The sequence below is a fragment of the Bacillus rossius genome, chromosome 3 (assembly GCF_032445375.1).
Source record: "Bacillus rossius redtenbacheri isolate Brsri chromosome 3, Brsri_v3, whole genome shotgun sequence".
Classification (NCBI taxonomy): domain Eukaryota; kingdom Metazoa; phylum Arthropoda; class Insecta; order Phasmatodea; family Bacillidae; genus Bacillus; species Bacillus rossius.
The window spans coordinates 76,413,469-76,430,342 of NC_086332.1; the positions used below are offsets into that span (position 1 = coordinate 76,413,469).

At 38.3% G+C, this 16,874-nt stretch overlaps 1 protein-coding gene across 2 annotated transcripts; it reads right to left on the bottom strand.

Annotated features, from left to right (window-relative positions):
- Positions 1–456: 456 nt before the first annotated feature.
- On the bottom strand, positions 457–16,773 carry LOC134530927 (UDP-GalNAc:beta-1,3-N-acetylgalactosaminyltransferase 2-like). Of its 2 annotated transcripts, none has more exons than XM_063366242.1 (5): positions 16,595–16,773; positions 15,520–15,735; positions 10,826–11,326; positions 6,712–6,895; positions 457–3,363 (listed from the first exon to the last, which is right to left on the bottom strand). In XM_063366242.1, the coding sequence occupies exons 1-5, from the start codon at positions 16,656–16,658 to the stop codon at positions 2,832–2,834; spliced, it is 1,497 nt and encodes a 498-aa protein (XP_063222312.1). In that variant the 5' UTR covers positions 16,659–16,773; the 3' UTR covers positions 457–2,831. The 2 variants fall into 2 exon arrangements, with proteins under 2 accessions (XP_063222312.1, XP_063222313.1); XM_063366243.1 differs by lacking the exon at positions 16,595–16,773 and adding an exon at positions 16,490–16,587.
- Positions 16,774–16,874: the final 101 nt, after the last annotated feature.

Sequence of the window (16,874 nt, forward strand, 5' to 3'; positions counted from 1 at the left end):
TGCTATTTGAGCAGTTTTTGGTACTTAACTTTAAATATTGTAATGGTAAAAATATTATTAATTTTTTAATAAAAAATTTGTTTGAGTGATGAAGTAAGAAATTAATTAAAGTTATTTTAATCAATCCAAGTGCCTTGTCCACGTCCACTCAAAATCATAAATCATGCTCGAAGCTCGACAATATAAAAAAAGTAATAAAAATGGTTGGGTTTCAGCAGAACTGGCCTATTCCTGGAAATAATTAGCTTTAGCTTGAAGAGTTACCCAGTCACCACCTGCTTATAATTACCGCGCTGGTTAAATACAATAGGTGCAAGATATTTGAAAACTTGAGACCCGTCACGGCGTCACAAACTTATAGCTTCTGCTTGCGACAGAAAGAAAAAAAATGGTGGCTAAGGAGGGGGGGGGGGGTTAGAACCCCTAAACCCCCCCTCCCCTGGCTACGCCCCTGTAAACATGTAATAAATCTGTTAAAACTGCATCAAATGTCCATTAAATCAAAAGGTTAATTCATTAGGTTAACAAGTGAATATAACATCACAAGTGGCTGAGACAGCCTAGATTACCACCAGAAAGCTGACACAATGATTCTGCAGGCTTCCTTCCTAATAAGACAATTTTGTCATCATAACCCACACACATGATAAATGTGTATAACTTTCGCTACTTTCAAGGTGCAAAATAATAATACCAGAAAATAAAACATAGGGGATGATTTTTTTCCTACAGGATTTTTATGCATTCAGCAAAAGATGAAGTTTCATAAGTTAGTCATCTTCAATCTGCAATTGGGCTTCTATCCAGTGGCAAGGAGTCCTTCTCCAAACTTACTCTTCCACGACTTTAAGCTGCCTCTGAAGGATTTTCTTCCCTTTCACTCCCAATAGCCTGATCCACGCACTCACTGCTGCATTTTAAGTGTTTGGTTAAAGTGTATTTGTAATGCAGAGTATGAATACAATTTATTCTTATCATTTATCAGCTGAACACTGGCAACGTCTGAATGGTGGGCTGGAACAAGAAATAAAATTGTCACAGTAGGTGTCTGTACCAAACAATATGAGAACATGACACAAGATTACACATTCAAGATCAACGAGGTATCCGAACAACTTGGGTACTGACTCAACGCTCATAAACTGAACCATGCCACGGAATGGGAATATGACAGCGGCTCAGTAATTACGGCTACCGGAAACTTAGAACAAAATAAATAAATGCTAGAAACTAGCTTAAGGTGGCTGCCTGGGTGGGCTGAATATAAAATTCTTACAGATACGTAGTTGGTGTAAAAATATTTATTCAAACCTGCTCAAGAATTTTGACAGCTGTCAGATTAACAACAGTGTTAAAGTGCCTCTAAATTTTACACTTGTGTATACAAGTTTACTTTATCATTAGATTTTGACTTATTTTTTTTATATCAGCTTAATGGCAAAAACTGGTGTTTTAATGAATTTTTTTAGTATGAAACATTTTACACACAATGTCCAGTTGTTATGGTTAGTGCAGAAAACCTTCAAGTTCATTTTAGTCATGCCTCACATTCTAACAAGGGTTTGGTTCCATCATTATACAGGTGAAGAGGCTTGTTATGCATGATTCAGTGTCATCCTTACGCTAGGTTTATAAACTACCCAAGAAAAGCAAAACTTGCAAGATGCAAAAAGTTAAATATCTACATTTTAGGATACCTGTTTATAAATTACGAAAGATGCAAAAATGCAATGTAAGCTTTGCTCAGCTTTTTAGATTCTCACATTTAGGCTTGCATTCCTGCCTTCTATAGTTTAAGTGATGATTCCAAACACTTTCAAAAATGCAAATGTCATTGTATTCAAGGCTGCAGTTCATAGCAGTTCATTTTTGTTCAACTTTTGCACAGTAAAAGTTGATAACACTTTTAAATCAAATTATTAAGAATTTCACATATTTTATGATAAACATAAATTATAAAAAGAGCCCAAGAAAGAAATTAGTTTACCGTTTAAACAATTTCAAGTTACAGTGTTAGTGACATCTTACAAATATCAGGCTGTATGATAAATGACCATTCATTTATGTATAGCCTTACATGAATTTTGCATCCTTGCAATAATGCATATATAGCACAGTTTATAAACCCGATCTTAATGTTGCCTGCTATCAGATCTCTCATCCTGAGCAAGGCAGACACCTTGGCACTACTTTGCTGGAGATAACATGATCCTGAAAGCAAGCCAACAGCAAAACATTCACAGTTGTTTAATATTGTGCAGTTCAAACTATTTTAATTTATTCATTTCACAGTATACAAAGGTGTTCAAAAATATACCATAGAGTAAATACTTGTCTCACTGTTTCACACTGTCATTACACCAACTGTATTTTTTCTCTTATGTACATAAATATTTTTACACTTAATAACAATGTTTCACAGAGTATACTGAAACAAGATAAAACTAATCATTATAAAATAAAATAAAAATAAATAATTTATGACAGAAAACAAGAATGAATGTGACATCTAAAAAATTCTATAGGAAAATAATTATTTATATATTTATATTATAATAAAGTTTTTTAAATAAATACAATTCAAAAAGCTTTGTTTTGATATTCACAAATGACAGGGCATTGCACCAGTAGCAAAAAGAAATTCAAACATAAACTGGGAAATAGCAGGTTTTGTTTGCAATATTTACAGAGTTTTGAACATTCCTTGGACGTATTTCACGGGTGCAATGCTGAAGACTTTCCCACGGCAGGAACAAGAGGGCCCACAACACACAAATGGTGATGTCACGTACTGACTATCAGCTCACCGGGGGGAGCGAGAGGAGCAGGGTCTAGGTGCACGCGCACATGTTGCCACACAGGTTGAGCAAGTTCCAAGTGTTGTACATCTCCACGATGCTGAGCTGAGCCTTGTTGCAGGCCGTCGCCGTGCACCGGTCGCGGCCGTGCGTCCACTCGCAAGGCACCGTCCCGTTCACGGGCGCCCCGCCCACGTACCGCTCAGGGTTCACACCCGCCAGCCAGATGCCCAGGGACACGTCCTCCCCCTGGAAGCGTGCGTGGAGATGCTCGCGGGCGTTGAGAGCCAGGAACCGCACCGTGTCACGGCTCAGCACGTAGCCCGCACCGCACGGGAACGGGGGGTACGTGAGCGAGCGGTAAGACGGCTCCGCCCACTTGCCATGCGCCTGCACCGGCCAGAACTCCCGGAAGCAGCTCCAGATCCACGGGCCGGGCCTCGCATGCATGTCCGTCTCCTCGGACTCCTGAAGGTCCTCCAGCGTCTTCACCACTTTCTTCACGTCCACGAACGTGTCGTCATCGGTTTTCAGCAGATACGAGAACTCAAACTCTTTGTAGGCCCTAAAATGGAAAATAGAAACAAGAATAAATGGAACTTAATGCACAGTAGAGCTGAGGTCATTAGAGACTATGGAAGGTGATAAGATGCAAATGTAGCATTCAAAATGAATGGCTGGAGGAATGGAAGTACCTACGGAAACCCACCAGCCCATGGCAACATCTGCCATGTTTCCTACATGCAAACAATCTGGGTTCAATCCATTCCTGGGAATCAAATCCAATACAAAAAAAGTCGCATACTTAAAAATCAAGGTTTAAAAGAAATAACGGTATCCAAAACACATCCATCAACAATTTTTAATTGAAAAGATAATCTTTTAAACACTCTTTTTAAGTTACAACATACACATTTAAGTAATATTTATAGTTTGGATATTTGTATATTTGTAACAATGGCCCACTAAAAAGCTAAAATGATTGCAATATTTTTTAATGTAAAAATATAAAAGCAGCGATATTAGTACAGTGGAAACTTACTGAGTCAGATCAATGAGACCAGAGCAGATTAAGATTTGAAAAACTTTGGGGGCTACTGGAGTCCACATGCTCACACAAAAAATATTTACTGCTCATTAACACATTATCATTTATCACACATAACAAACACAGTATAATGCTAGTCTACTCTTTGAATTACCACTTTAAACTGCTCAATCCTGCATTCTTTTGATGATCATACAAAATATCTATGGACCATTTTTCATAGTGGTTACAATTTTCATGAATTAACATTGCATAAGAATGCAGTTGGTGTGAAACAGAGTGGCACAGCACAGATTATAATTGGCTGTATAGGACTCATTTGCAAAGTATAACCAAAAATGTCAAGTAACATCTGTAAAGTTAATACACAATAAAGCACCAAATTTCAGTGCTAAAATCATGAAATTAATCAGCATTTAATTTCAAAACTTAACTCAATTCATGAGAAGTAATCTGTTAATATATAAAATTCAGTGAATGTAATTGGTTTCGCTTGAAGTTTGTACCAAAATATAGGTATGTACTAAAAAAAGTAAAATTTCTTAAACCTTCATGAAATTTCGCTACAACTTTTTACAGTATGTATGAGGTATGTTCACAAAGAATCAGAACTTTTGTTATAACATATTTATATGGTAACTCATTGTACAACATGTTAAGCACTGTCTCCCTAAAAGTAGTCTCCACTTACAAAACACCATTGGCGTTACAATCATTTTTTCCATTTTTGGAAAGCCTCCTGGAACGCACTTTCTGGGACAATGCAGGTCTCTTATCGCATTGGCCTGAATATCATCTATGATTTAAAAACTATGTCCTTTCAACGTGGTTTTAAGTTTGGGAAACAGATAAATTTCTGCTGGGGCTAGGTCCGGAGATCAGGGTGGATGGGGTACCGCGGGAGTGTGATGTTTCGCCAGACAGCTGAGGACAAGGAGCGACACATGAGCCGGTACATTTTCATGATGCAACATCCAAGTCTGGTTTCCCCACAATTCAGACCTCTTCCTGCACACATCATCCCTCAAACACACTAGAATTCCCTGATAGACTTCCTTGTTTACCATCTGACCATGTGGTACAAATTCCTGATGGACAATGCCTCTGCAGTCAAAAAACACAACTAACATCTCTTTGATCTTTGACCAACTCATGCGTGCATTTTTTGGATGAGGATACCCTTTACTCGCCCACTGCGACAACTGCACCATCGTTTCAACATAATAGCCATAAACCTAAGTGTCATCACCTGTTATGATGTTCTTAAAAAAGTTTTCATTGGCATTGGCAGTTCCTGGCTGATATTTTAACACGAGTATGTTTCTGATGGTCAGTCAACAAATGCGGCACAAATTTTTCACTGACACGATGCATCTCAAGTTTGTCACTCAAAATTAGATGGCATGATCCTACGCTGATGCCCACTTCGTCTACAACTTCTCGAACAGATAAACGATTTCCATGAATCGCAACATGAACTCTCTCAACATGGTCATCTGTTGATGTGGAAGGTCATCCAGGCTTGATATCATCACCAACAGACATTCTGCTGTGTTCAAAACACTTAAACCAATGAGTGTGACTTATACAGCCCTTCCCATATGCTTGGCTAAGCAAATAAAATGTTTCTGAAAAAAAGTTTTGTCTTGTAACAAAATTTCACTCGCACACATTTTTCTTTGGGCTCTTTCATTGTCACTTTGGCACCAATCCGACAAATGACTTGTACACATGCTCACTTCAGCGGCTGTAACTCGCCAACAGTCATAGTGAAATGCGGAAAATAACAATTTGCGTCTAAACCTGCCACTAGGTGCGCTGAGTAGTCGCAGGGAGCTCCTTCTGCCAGTTGGCGTGCTATTTTAAAAACCTTGTGTTTGCAGTAAGATAATCGGATACATTAACATACACATTAGCTCAATTGAGTCAGCTGTTAGTAACCCCAAATATTAATGATGGGCCAAATCCCAATTTTCTTGAATCCAAATTCCAACTAGTACCTTGAATACACCCCTAAAAACCGAATCTAGGTCTCAAGGGTAAAAAAAATACAATGCACAAGAAATAAAAATGTTAACTAAGGTGTTGAAACATTCAACTCTTTAAATGTTTGTTTTACAAACTAAGTTTCCAAAATTATTCATATTGTAATTTTATTTATTCAATAGGTACATGTTAAATTATAATATCTTGGGTAATAGTAACAGGATAGGTATGAAGAAAAAAAAAAATTACCTGGTGTACTTTAGAGGTTATCACTATCAGAGTTGAATATTTTAATTGAATTTATTTCCTTTAATATATTTCTTCAAATCGTTTTTCCAGGAATGTTCATTCCTTCGAAAACTAAGGAATTTATTGGCCTATCCCAACTTCAAATGTTCCTGCTGCAAAATCAACCATTCTGGGTGCCTAAGTTAAGGCACCACATAGTTCTGTTTTGACTTCTTGGTCTTCAAATTAAAAAAATTTGCATGATGCAAGTAGTGTACGTTTACTACAAAACTATGACAGATTAGACAAAATAAGGAAGGCAGAAATGAGTACTATTATGAATACTGTGCACCTCCACTGGGTATAGTAAAGCAGCCTGATGGATATTCATATAATTTTATCCCATAAACTTTGTGGATACAAATCAAATTTGAAACAGTAGAATGAATATTCAATATGTAACAGGTTTTTGCTAATTACTTAAAAGTAGCTTGCAAAAAAATGATGGTGGTACATGAGAATAATGATTGAACTGCATCTAATTTTTTAGAACCAGCAAAGCAATGAGCTAACAGCAAGTCACACATCAACTGCAGAGCCCAACTGCTAGCTGTTCAAGGCCTTGTGGAGGATGGAGGGTCTCAAGCTCACATTTCATAGAAGGCAAGCATCTTGCTGGGCAGGTTCCTGTACGTGTCCTCCACATCCAGGAGCAAGATGTCGTTCTTCCAAGCCATCTCCGACATGAGCGCGTGGTTCAGCTTGCGCAGCTTGCCGTTCCACGCGTCCTGGCGCGCGGAACGCTCCTTGACGTGCAGGACAAGTGCCTCAGGGTCTACGGGACACGACACACCGCCCTGCTTGCTTTGGTTCAGCACGAGTGACACACATTTACGAGTAGAAGAGACCCATGAGCGGTACACAGCAAGCAAAGATCCTCATATTAGCACCACAATACAATCTACAGTTGTGTGCCACATAAAAGTGACATGACAGAAAAATTGCAATTTCAGCACAAAATGCAAGAGAGTGACAAGACAAGTGTCTCACATGGCAGGACAATATCATGGTTGGCTAATCAGTGTTTAAAATATAGTAGTGAGCTTGCTTAGTTTATCCTTCAGGCCGTTTGCATAGTACAAAAGTATCCGTACATAACAAAACAAAGAAATTGGATGACATGAAAATCAATGTACTTGAACAAAAGTCATGCACACAGCATCCGACAGTGTCGGATAATTCATAATTATTGGCCCAACAACCAGTTGTTGGAGAGCGGTGTTGATTGTATTTTGACCATCAAGTGTGGTCCGATTTCCTGTTGTTGTACATGATACCTTATGTGATATTTAACACGTGTTTAGTCGTGCCGAAATGGGCCACCCGTTTAGAGTTGTGTTAAAGCAAACCTAGGCGACCATGGTGTTGGATCGGTAAATAGAAATATTGCAAAAAACTGTATGAAATTTTTGTACCTTACTGATATTATAAATGTGAAAGTTTGGATTTTTGAAAGTTTGTTACTCTCAATCATGCCTGAACAGCTGAATGGATTTGAATGAAATGTGGCACACAGCTAGCTCATATCCTGAATTAACACACAGGCTACATATAATTATGAAATTTCATCCCTAAAGGAGTGAAAAAGAGATAAATTCAATTTTATAATATAAAATCATAGAAGGCAAGTCATAGACATACAGTGAGTGTGTGTCATTTCTCTATATCCGCCACATGGTCATATAGTTAGGTCTGGCATTTCTATCCACCTCCTTGGTGAGACCCGTCTGTTTAGCAAAGATGGCGGCAGCTAGCGAACTAACTGCGCTAATAACAGTTTAGTTTTGAATTTCATCAATAGATGACGTTGCCTTGAATTTGAAACACGCTATTGTTTTGTGCGCCCATCACGTCTTGCCTAAAGGTTACCTGCCTTCCCACGATCTGGAGCTAATGCTTGGTGTCCCAGTTTTACTGATGCGTAACTTTTATGCACCAAGAGTGTGCGACGGTACCCCACGCTCGCATCACAGAGCTGGGGAGAAACATTATTAAGGGGACTATTCTCACTGAAGCAGCTAAATAGAGAGAGCGCATTGATTCTCCACATCCCAATAATTTCCAATAATTTGCCATTACAATTTAAGAGGCTGCAATTTCCACATAAGTTAGCATTTACAATAATTAATTAGTCACAGGGCCAACCATTGAATATAACAGGAATTCATTTGGTTACTCCATACTTCTCGCATGGTCAGCTATATGCTGGTTGTATCAAGTGCCCAAACATACTGGTGAAAAGTTGTCTACAGAAATATATTGCATTAAATTATGAGTATCAAGATACACTATGAATTCTGTGACTATATCATGTCAACGAAGTGCAAAACTGCAGTACAAAATCAGACTCAACTCTCTCTCTTTTTTTATATTTTATTTTCCCTCTTTATTCATTCCCCTCTGGATCCAAATCTGAAGTCCATGCAAATGAAGTCATTGACTAAAGTGTGTTATAAAATCAGATAATCTATACTAAAAAATAAAAATAGGCTTGAATAAATATCATTCTTAAATGAATTAAATTCTTAAATGAATTAAATCCTTCATAGACTTTAAAAATTTATTTTCTCTGTTTCCTTAGTAAAAATGTTTCCTAAAATGGTAAAACAGAAGCAATACCCTTAAACTGCGCAAGCAAAGCCACGGGTAATAATAAATTAATAAAATATTAAACATATACTTCTTTAGCTCAAGACATGATAAATAGACTAAGCATGTAAATATGAGTAGAACAGTTAAATTACAAAAGTAAGAAAATTTTTCCATACAGACTTCTCAAGCCAAGTTATGATTTAGTTAAAATTCATATATGTTATCAAGAAGGTATTTAGTTGCAAACACTTGATTTTGAATGTAAATGATCATGAATAACAATGTAGTGTGACCAGAGCTGTTTTTGTTTTCTGTGTTTGAGGTCCAGGCACATGTAGCTAATGGTTATAAAGGCTAGTGCATTAGATGCTACATCACCCCTATGCACAAAGTCCCTGAACTGGAGTGCAGTACTTCCCTTGTTAGCTCGTATCCATGGGCTTAAGACAGCAACCCTATATTTATAGCAGATGTAGGTGTGATGCTCATTAATTGTTGTTTTAAAACTCGTTCAAAAATTAATGTAAAATTAAAGATATTTGTGAATTTGTATATTAACATGGAAAAAACTGCATCACTACAAAATAGCGTTCTCGGTAATACTGGGTTTGGATTCTTACCCGGTCATATGCTATGTGTTGTCCCAGAACCTCCAATAGTTAAAATTGTTTGTAAACCGTTCCCTGAATAGCTTTCCAGTATTTACTGTGCACGTTAAAGAGCATATTAAAACAAAATAAAAACCCATTTATTGAATACTAGCTAGTTGTAAGGCACTTAAGGTGCTCATTGAAAAATGATGAATATAACACACTTTAACTTAATATACAATAAATATTTATCAAAAACCCACGTTCTTTTAATACTGAGCAAATTAAAGTTATTTCTGATTTTGTTTGTGTTTTTGTGTGTTTGTGTGTGTGTGTGCGTGAAAAAAAGTGACAAAAATAGTTTTTAATGAAGAACTTCTTGAAAAACTACATTGCATATTAATTGTTTCTGGTCAGTCAATAATCTTCCTTGCTGTGGATTCAACTGAATATACACCAGAATGGCAACCATATTGGCAGTGCAATTCAAATGAAGGTGCTTAATTGAATAGAGTTTGCAGCAAACATTAGCATGCTACAATTCAAATGCTACAACATCTATTAGCGATCAATTTAATCCTTTATCCCAATTTTGACGGCCTAAAGTATGGGTGCGATGATTACGCGCGTGCGACGATTATGCGATAAAAGAGGGTACTTTTTTATAGGCTTACTTTACATATTTACATATAAAAATTGTCCAAAATACACTATTTGCACCACGGACTCGGCAGCAATGCTAGGATGAACATGTTAGCAATGAGCAATGAAAATATTACACTGTAAGAGCATGAAAACAGAATTCATACAAAATTACAATCAGTGATGAGTATATTTATATACATGATTAGATTATCTCTTCCATGGTTTAAAAAAATTATGCTTGAATGAAACATCAATTAAAAGATAAAATGTATGCTAATTTTCGTAAGAAATACTTAGTATTATCTTGAAAAACATATTTCATATATGTGAAAATAACAATAGTCATGTGTTGCACAAAGTAACAATATCTTTCTGTAGTATTACAAACAATTTGTTGGCAACTAATTTTCAAAGGAATCTGTAAAAGTAAAGAAAGTTTTTATCTGTGTAGGAAACTGGGGAAGCAATCAGTCATTGCCTATCTATAAATAATATAAGGAGTCATTCCAGCAGTTGCCTGGAGTGATTTCCCAAAACCATCGAGAAATCAGGATAGTCTGACCAGTGTAGCAAGCATGCATTGACCACGATGAATGTAGTATTACATTATTGGAAATGTAAAATTGTGATTATACAAACTTTTCATTCCAATGTGCATGAACCAATACCAATCACGGAACCTTTTATTTAAGATGTTAAAGAGAAGGCACTACATGCTCTGATATGCTGTCAATTTACTGGCTGAACACTAGAGTGTGAGAACAGTCCTTCGTTCCAAATGTATTTGGACATGCAGTAGGAAGGTGTAAGTTTAAGAGAGGACTCGCATGGCAACTATGCACCAGCTCCAAATACAAGATGACGCAAGAGGTGCTAACCGTAAATGGTGAACACCATGGCGAGCGGCGCGCAGAGGTGCTCTCGAAAGGGCACGGGCTGGTCCCCGGGCGAGGTGCGCACGGTCAGGAACGCCACCACGCCGTTGTCCATGTTCCAGCTGAAGGAGCAGAAGTGGCCGACCGCCCACAGGCCTTCGGGGCCCCCGGACACGGCCAGCTCCAGAGAGCCCTCGAAGCCCTTGCTCAGCAGGTGCGGGGTGACGGAGCGGGACACGGCAAGGGAGTGGTTGGCTGCGAGGTCCTCGCGGGTGAGCGTGGTGGCGAGGAGCGGGGGCCCGCCGCCCGCGGGGCTCAGCGTCACCTTCACCGCCCGGGAGCCGGACAGCAGGTGCCGGGCCACGCTCACCCGGCGCAGCGTCACCGCGTGCAGCACCCGGAACGTGAAGCCCGTGAACACCCTCCTGGGGGGCGAGGCCGCTGCGTGGTCCGCCATCGCGTGGTTCACCGTGCTGCTCGACACTTCCCCTCCCTTCGCTATGTCTGGAACACAAGGCACGGCTCAGCAACAAAACCTCTATGCTCTCACTTTTCCTTGCTATCACTTTTCCTAGTTTTCCTGCTTCCCAGGAACTGTTAGGATGTTTCATTATATAGTAAAAATAAACCCCATACCCTAAAACAGTGGTTCTCAAAGTGTGTGCCACGGCATACTGGTACTCCAGAAAACTATGTGTCCAGATATAAAAATATAGTCATTTGATCAGGGCCGGCGCGTCCATATAGGCGAACTAGGCAACCGCCTAGGGCGGCGCAGCACGACACATAACAGCTGATATAATTAGAGACCGGAAAAAATCACGGATTCATTTCGCGATATGCTGAAATGCAAATAGTTGTACCTTTATGCAACTTCTGCTATTGGTTCACTGTTAACCTGGAGGACTGTGGGCCAATTATATACCCTCAGTAAAAGCAATATTGAATCATGAGTCCCCCAAATGAGACGCCTCACAAGTCAGCAGCCAATGAACAGGTGAAGTTTGCCCGAGTGTGTAGAGTGTAGTAGAGTCTATCCTGGAGGTCATTGAATACGCGAATTTTTCCAGTCCCTAGATATAATATGTATAAAGATTATTGAAACTAGATGAAAATGGATTTGTGGAACTGTTTGGAATGTTTATATTGATATAAGTAATTATTTAAAGTCCACGGTGACCTGTTTATGATTTGTAATAAGTAAAAAAAAAAAACACAAGCCTGCTTACATTTGATTGTTGACAAAATCTTAGGCTTACGTGATGTGTTTTGAGGCAAGGAAAAATTTTTTGGGGTGTCCGGCCGGGAGGGGGGGGGGGGGGCATTAAGGTTTTTCGCCTAGGGCGCCAATTTACCTTGCACCAGCCCTGCATTTGATTACACCATTTCACTTCAGGCGTACCACTCTTTTTGTTAAAATATCATTATTGTGTGCAGTGGCGTCTCGTCAGGGCAAGCAAGGCAAGCAGTGCTTGCCCAGGCAGTTTCCAGACATTGTATTTTTTAAATAAATATTTTATTCAGAATAGTATTTTACTTTGGCTCGTGCAGTTAGGTGTATGTATTTTTTACACTATCTTCTTGGGACCCAATACTGTGCGCTGTGCGCTATAAAAAAAGAACTCGTTGACACAAAAACATGCTGTTTTAGAAGCGTTGCTAGGTTTAGAAGCGCTGGTAGGATCGCTTTCAGCAGGAAGGCTGCCGCAGGAGTTTCCTTTCGGAAGGGGGGTGGCATGGTACAAAGGTTCAGGGAGGGGATTGGCTGGAAAAATACGCGGTAGAAGCTACGAAGGTAACGCTTTCTTGCCGAACTGGAGCGAACATGGCCGAAGCAGACGGTGGAATTTTCCGCCGACTGCTTCGGCTATGTCCGGTACAGTTCGGCAGGGCAGGTGGCGATGTCGCGTTTCAGTCGGCGGTCGTCTCTCGGGGCGCGCGCATCTCTCCCGTGGGCTGTTGGCTGGCAGTGCGTGGGGGATTTGTGGGCGTACGATGATACTACACTCCCACTTAGTATATAAGTAATGTAGAGTAGGTATTTTACTATCAGAATAATGTAAGTCAATCATTATTTTTCAAAAATAATGTATTTAAAAAAAATGTCAATTTTTCTACCTGTGGAATAGTCAATGTTCAGTTAAGAAAACTACTTAAATAGCACCATTTTGTACCTTGAAATCCATATTTTCCCGGCGGAGGGCCCCCAGACCCCCCCCCCCCAACCTCATCATGTTTTGGTGTGAACGGAGTTATTGCTTCCCCTCATGTAAACCTCAAGCCTCGCCACTGATTGTGTGTTATTTTAACCATTCTACAGGTTTTTGTTTGAACAATGTCTTTAATTATTATAACACATTTCTCATAAATTTGTATATGATGCGCCTGTATTAATTTGTTTGAGAACCACTGCCGTAATATAACTGTCATATGTTGGCAGCACTACAGTACAAATGGCTGTATGTAAAGCTGTGTACAACAGTGTAAAACAGCAGAGCCTTACTCATTACTTCGACAAGAATGAGATTTTATGTTCACTTAAGTTTAAACTTCTAATATCGGGGGAATATGATAGTGGAGACAATCATCTCGGAAAAGTATTCCTTGGGTTTGTACCTCAAACAGTTGGAACAGTCCTTCATTGCAAATGGTGTCTTGAAAAAGAAGACTGTGAAAAGAATCAGTTAATTCTAATTTTGGCAATAGGCAAGGAAACTTACAAAGTTTTGTGAAATGTATCTGAATCCAAAAGTCGACATGAACGGTATTACAGTAAATGGGTTATCGTCGACTCAATTTTCTCCTTAACATCAAAGACAAGGACAACAAAGCCATGGAACAGTTTCCAATTAAAAATGGTTTTAAAGCACTCAAACACCTGATTTCAAGAAGAAGGTATCTTTAGCTACTTTATTTGAGACAGCTGTAGATAATGCATTTCTCTGCTTAAAGGATTCCGAACGGGATGTCCAGTAATAGATCAAAAAGCAATAAATATGGTGAATATCTGCCCTTAGAAAGGTAGGTAACTCAAATAAGTATGTGTGGCTTGTAGTAAACTATTATGCACTTTATTTGGCCCTTTCTTGAAATTAGTTTAACGACATTGCTTTCACTTTTGCACAAGGGTCAAGCTGGGATTGATATATCTAATTAATTTTTTTTTTTTAAGTTAAAGCAATTTTTAGCATATTTACATGTGGTAAACTAGCCTATTATGAAATTATGACCCAAGTTTACCTGTGAAGTTGGCATCATTTGCCTCTCCTTGGAGTCAGGAGATATAAGCAAGGATAAGATTTTGTGGTGAATTGGGTTAAAATCATAACACTAAAATATGAGTCACTATAAAATTTAAAACTGCAATGTAAGTTAAGTCATGACAAACATGGAATTATTAAAAAAGTTACTCAACACACTGAAATGTTATTACGTAATCTCAAAATGCAATAAATACTTTTGTTTTAGGACTAAGTTTGTACCTAAACATTCAGTCCAAGTAGATTGTGGCAATTAATTCTGTTCCCAGATTGATAACACTCAATGTACCAAATTATTTTTACATTACAGATTCTACTGTGTACTTGAAAATCACCAATTTATAATGTAATTTGGTTTTGGAAGTTTATAAAACAATAATTTAATTTAAAATTTCTGTTTTCATCATAATCAAAATAACACAGCTTTCGTGAAAATAATATTGCAAAATATTTTATATCTTATATGTTTAAAATTGCAATATCTTTATAAATAGAACAGCATTAAGAAATAATTAGATTTAAAAATAAAATAAAATCTTGTCCCTAATAATAAATCATTTGTTCTGGAAATACTGTTTGCAGCACAGAAAACGTTTTCACAGCCAGACGTGGGAATGCTGGCAATCATATCTATAAATTATACCAGTATACAAATACAGTCGCAAGTTCCTTCTAGCCATGAACCACCAGCCTTCGACTCATATACTGAACAATTACTGAGGCCCTCTCAGATGCTGAGATGAGTGGTTTGATGCTCCAACTGCAAAAGTTAGTTCTGTACGTACATTCAGAACATTCACTCTCCTAGAATTACTACCTTTGTTTCCAGTTATGATACTGTGTTTAGGTAGATACTAGCTATGATTTGTTAAGAGTCTTTTGATAAACACTAGATAAGCGGTGACCAACACATGGCCTGAGGTACACTTTTAGCTCGCCAAGTCTTAGCAAGTGACTTGCCACTCCCAACCGAAAATCACTACCTGTGTGCTAAATAAATAAAAATTAAACATGAGATCCTACGGCATCATACAAAATTTTAGTTTTTTTATCACACTTTTCAATTGCTACAGCTGTGATTTAACTGATATCATACTCAGTTGCTGATAGGCCCCTACCAAACCCTGAATAGCATAAAACTTTGTAAAAGACAATATAAAATACAAAATAACATAGGTATACCTACAAAAGAGTCTGGAGTAACAGAGTTTATGAGGATCAAGGCAACCTTGGATAAGAAAACTCCAGGATAACCTGGATATAACAAGAAAATGGTTTTCAGTTGGTCTAGTGGTTTAATTTTTCGGGGTAACATTTTCCAACATTTCTTACGTGTAAATTCTTTCATATTACCTTATGATTCACTTAAACATTAAATTGCTATTTAAAGGTAGGCCACCCCTTCCCTACATGTTTCCCTTGCTAGTGTGAGCATGCCTTCAATCTTGGGAGGTCTCCACTCCTCGCAGTCATACTCGCTGACTCGATCCTCAGGAGGGATGCTGCAGCTGTGGTCGCCAACCACAAACAAGTACTTCATGTTGTTCTTCACGAGGTTGGCCCACGTGTCTCTGATGCTCTGCCGCTGCTCTGTGTTGTTCCGCGCTGACAGTATGCCGATTATCAGCAGGTAGCCCTCTCGCTCCAGCACGTCTACAACAGGACACTTTCTCTGCATTAAATTCAGTCATTAATCAGTACTGACAGTGCATTACAGCTGATCTGAGGATTCCTGAGAATAGTGTTAGTTGAGTCGAAAAGACGTTAATATATGAAACTACTGACATGCTCTCCTCAACTGGAACTTATTGTTGCTGCTGACACAAATGACTGCAGAAAAGCTCATTTCATAATGTTCCGATTATTTGGAATGCACTTTTATCGTTGTATCAATTATAAACAGATTCCAAGATATAATAAACGTTAATGCCAATATTAAAAAATGTACATTAGTATTACCAAACCTTTATGAGAAATTCTGTTAACTTCAGTGGACACACATGAAGGTAGTCAGACCTCACTCACACAACAGATGTCTGTGCTATTTCAGGTTCCAGCCATTCCTTCACATATGTAGTAATGAAAGAGAATAATAATTCTTCCTCTTCCACGTGTATCCTATAACCTTTCCTAAGGAATGGCTACATGGGAAGAGATGTGCTGGGTGAATGAGTTAAGCAAAAGAAGCTACATATACAGTAAAAGGTTCTTAATACAACATGTGAGGGGCCATGGCCATGCTGAATATAAGTAATGAAGTAGTGTAAAGGGATAAGAATACACAATTTCACCATTTCGCTTTTATTTGTAGCTTTTTCCATAAATTGTTTACAAGACAGGAAATATTCTAGATTCTTTAATTGTGTTGGCCACGTAAACTAAAAAATACTCCTTCTGGTTTTCTTACATCAGTCTGTTTTCTGCATAAAATAAACTTTGCTCCCTACGGATTCTATGTTAACAGCCAAAAACAATTATATAAACATGACCGGTATTGCCATTGGACACATGCCTTGTATTATATTCAATGAAGCGACAGCAATCAAAACGCTAACAACCACGCGTAACCACACCATTATATATTATAGACCAAATTATATCAAATGGTTGAAGAGAGAAACACTCATATTCAGTAAAAATTTTCATTTGAGTAATCAAATGTTTTCTGCAAAGTACAGGAAAACACGTAAGCCGCCATGACCAGAAAGATTTAAATCACTTCAGTACCAACGTCCACATTAAATTTAATGAACACCAAGTACGTTTTATTACAATATAAATATTATCGTGAA

Coding starts and splice junctions, on each gene's coding strand:
- LOC134530927 (XM_063366242.1), bottom strand. CDS start 16,658: ATGGTGTGGTTACGCGTGGTTGTTAGCGTTTTGATTGCTGTCGCTTCA. Junction 11,327..15,519: donor GAGACCTCCCAAGATTGAAG/GCATGCTCACAC, acceptor CTTGTGTTCCAG/ACATAGCGAAGGGAGGGGAA. Junction 6,896..10,825: donor CATGGTGTTCACCATTTACG/GTTAGCACCTCT, acceptor CGTGTCCCGTAG/ACCCTGAGGCACTTGTCCTG.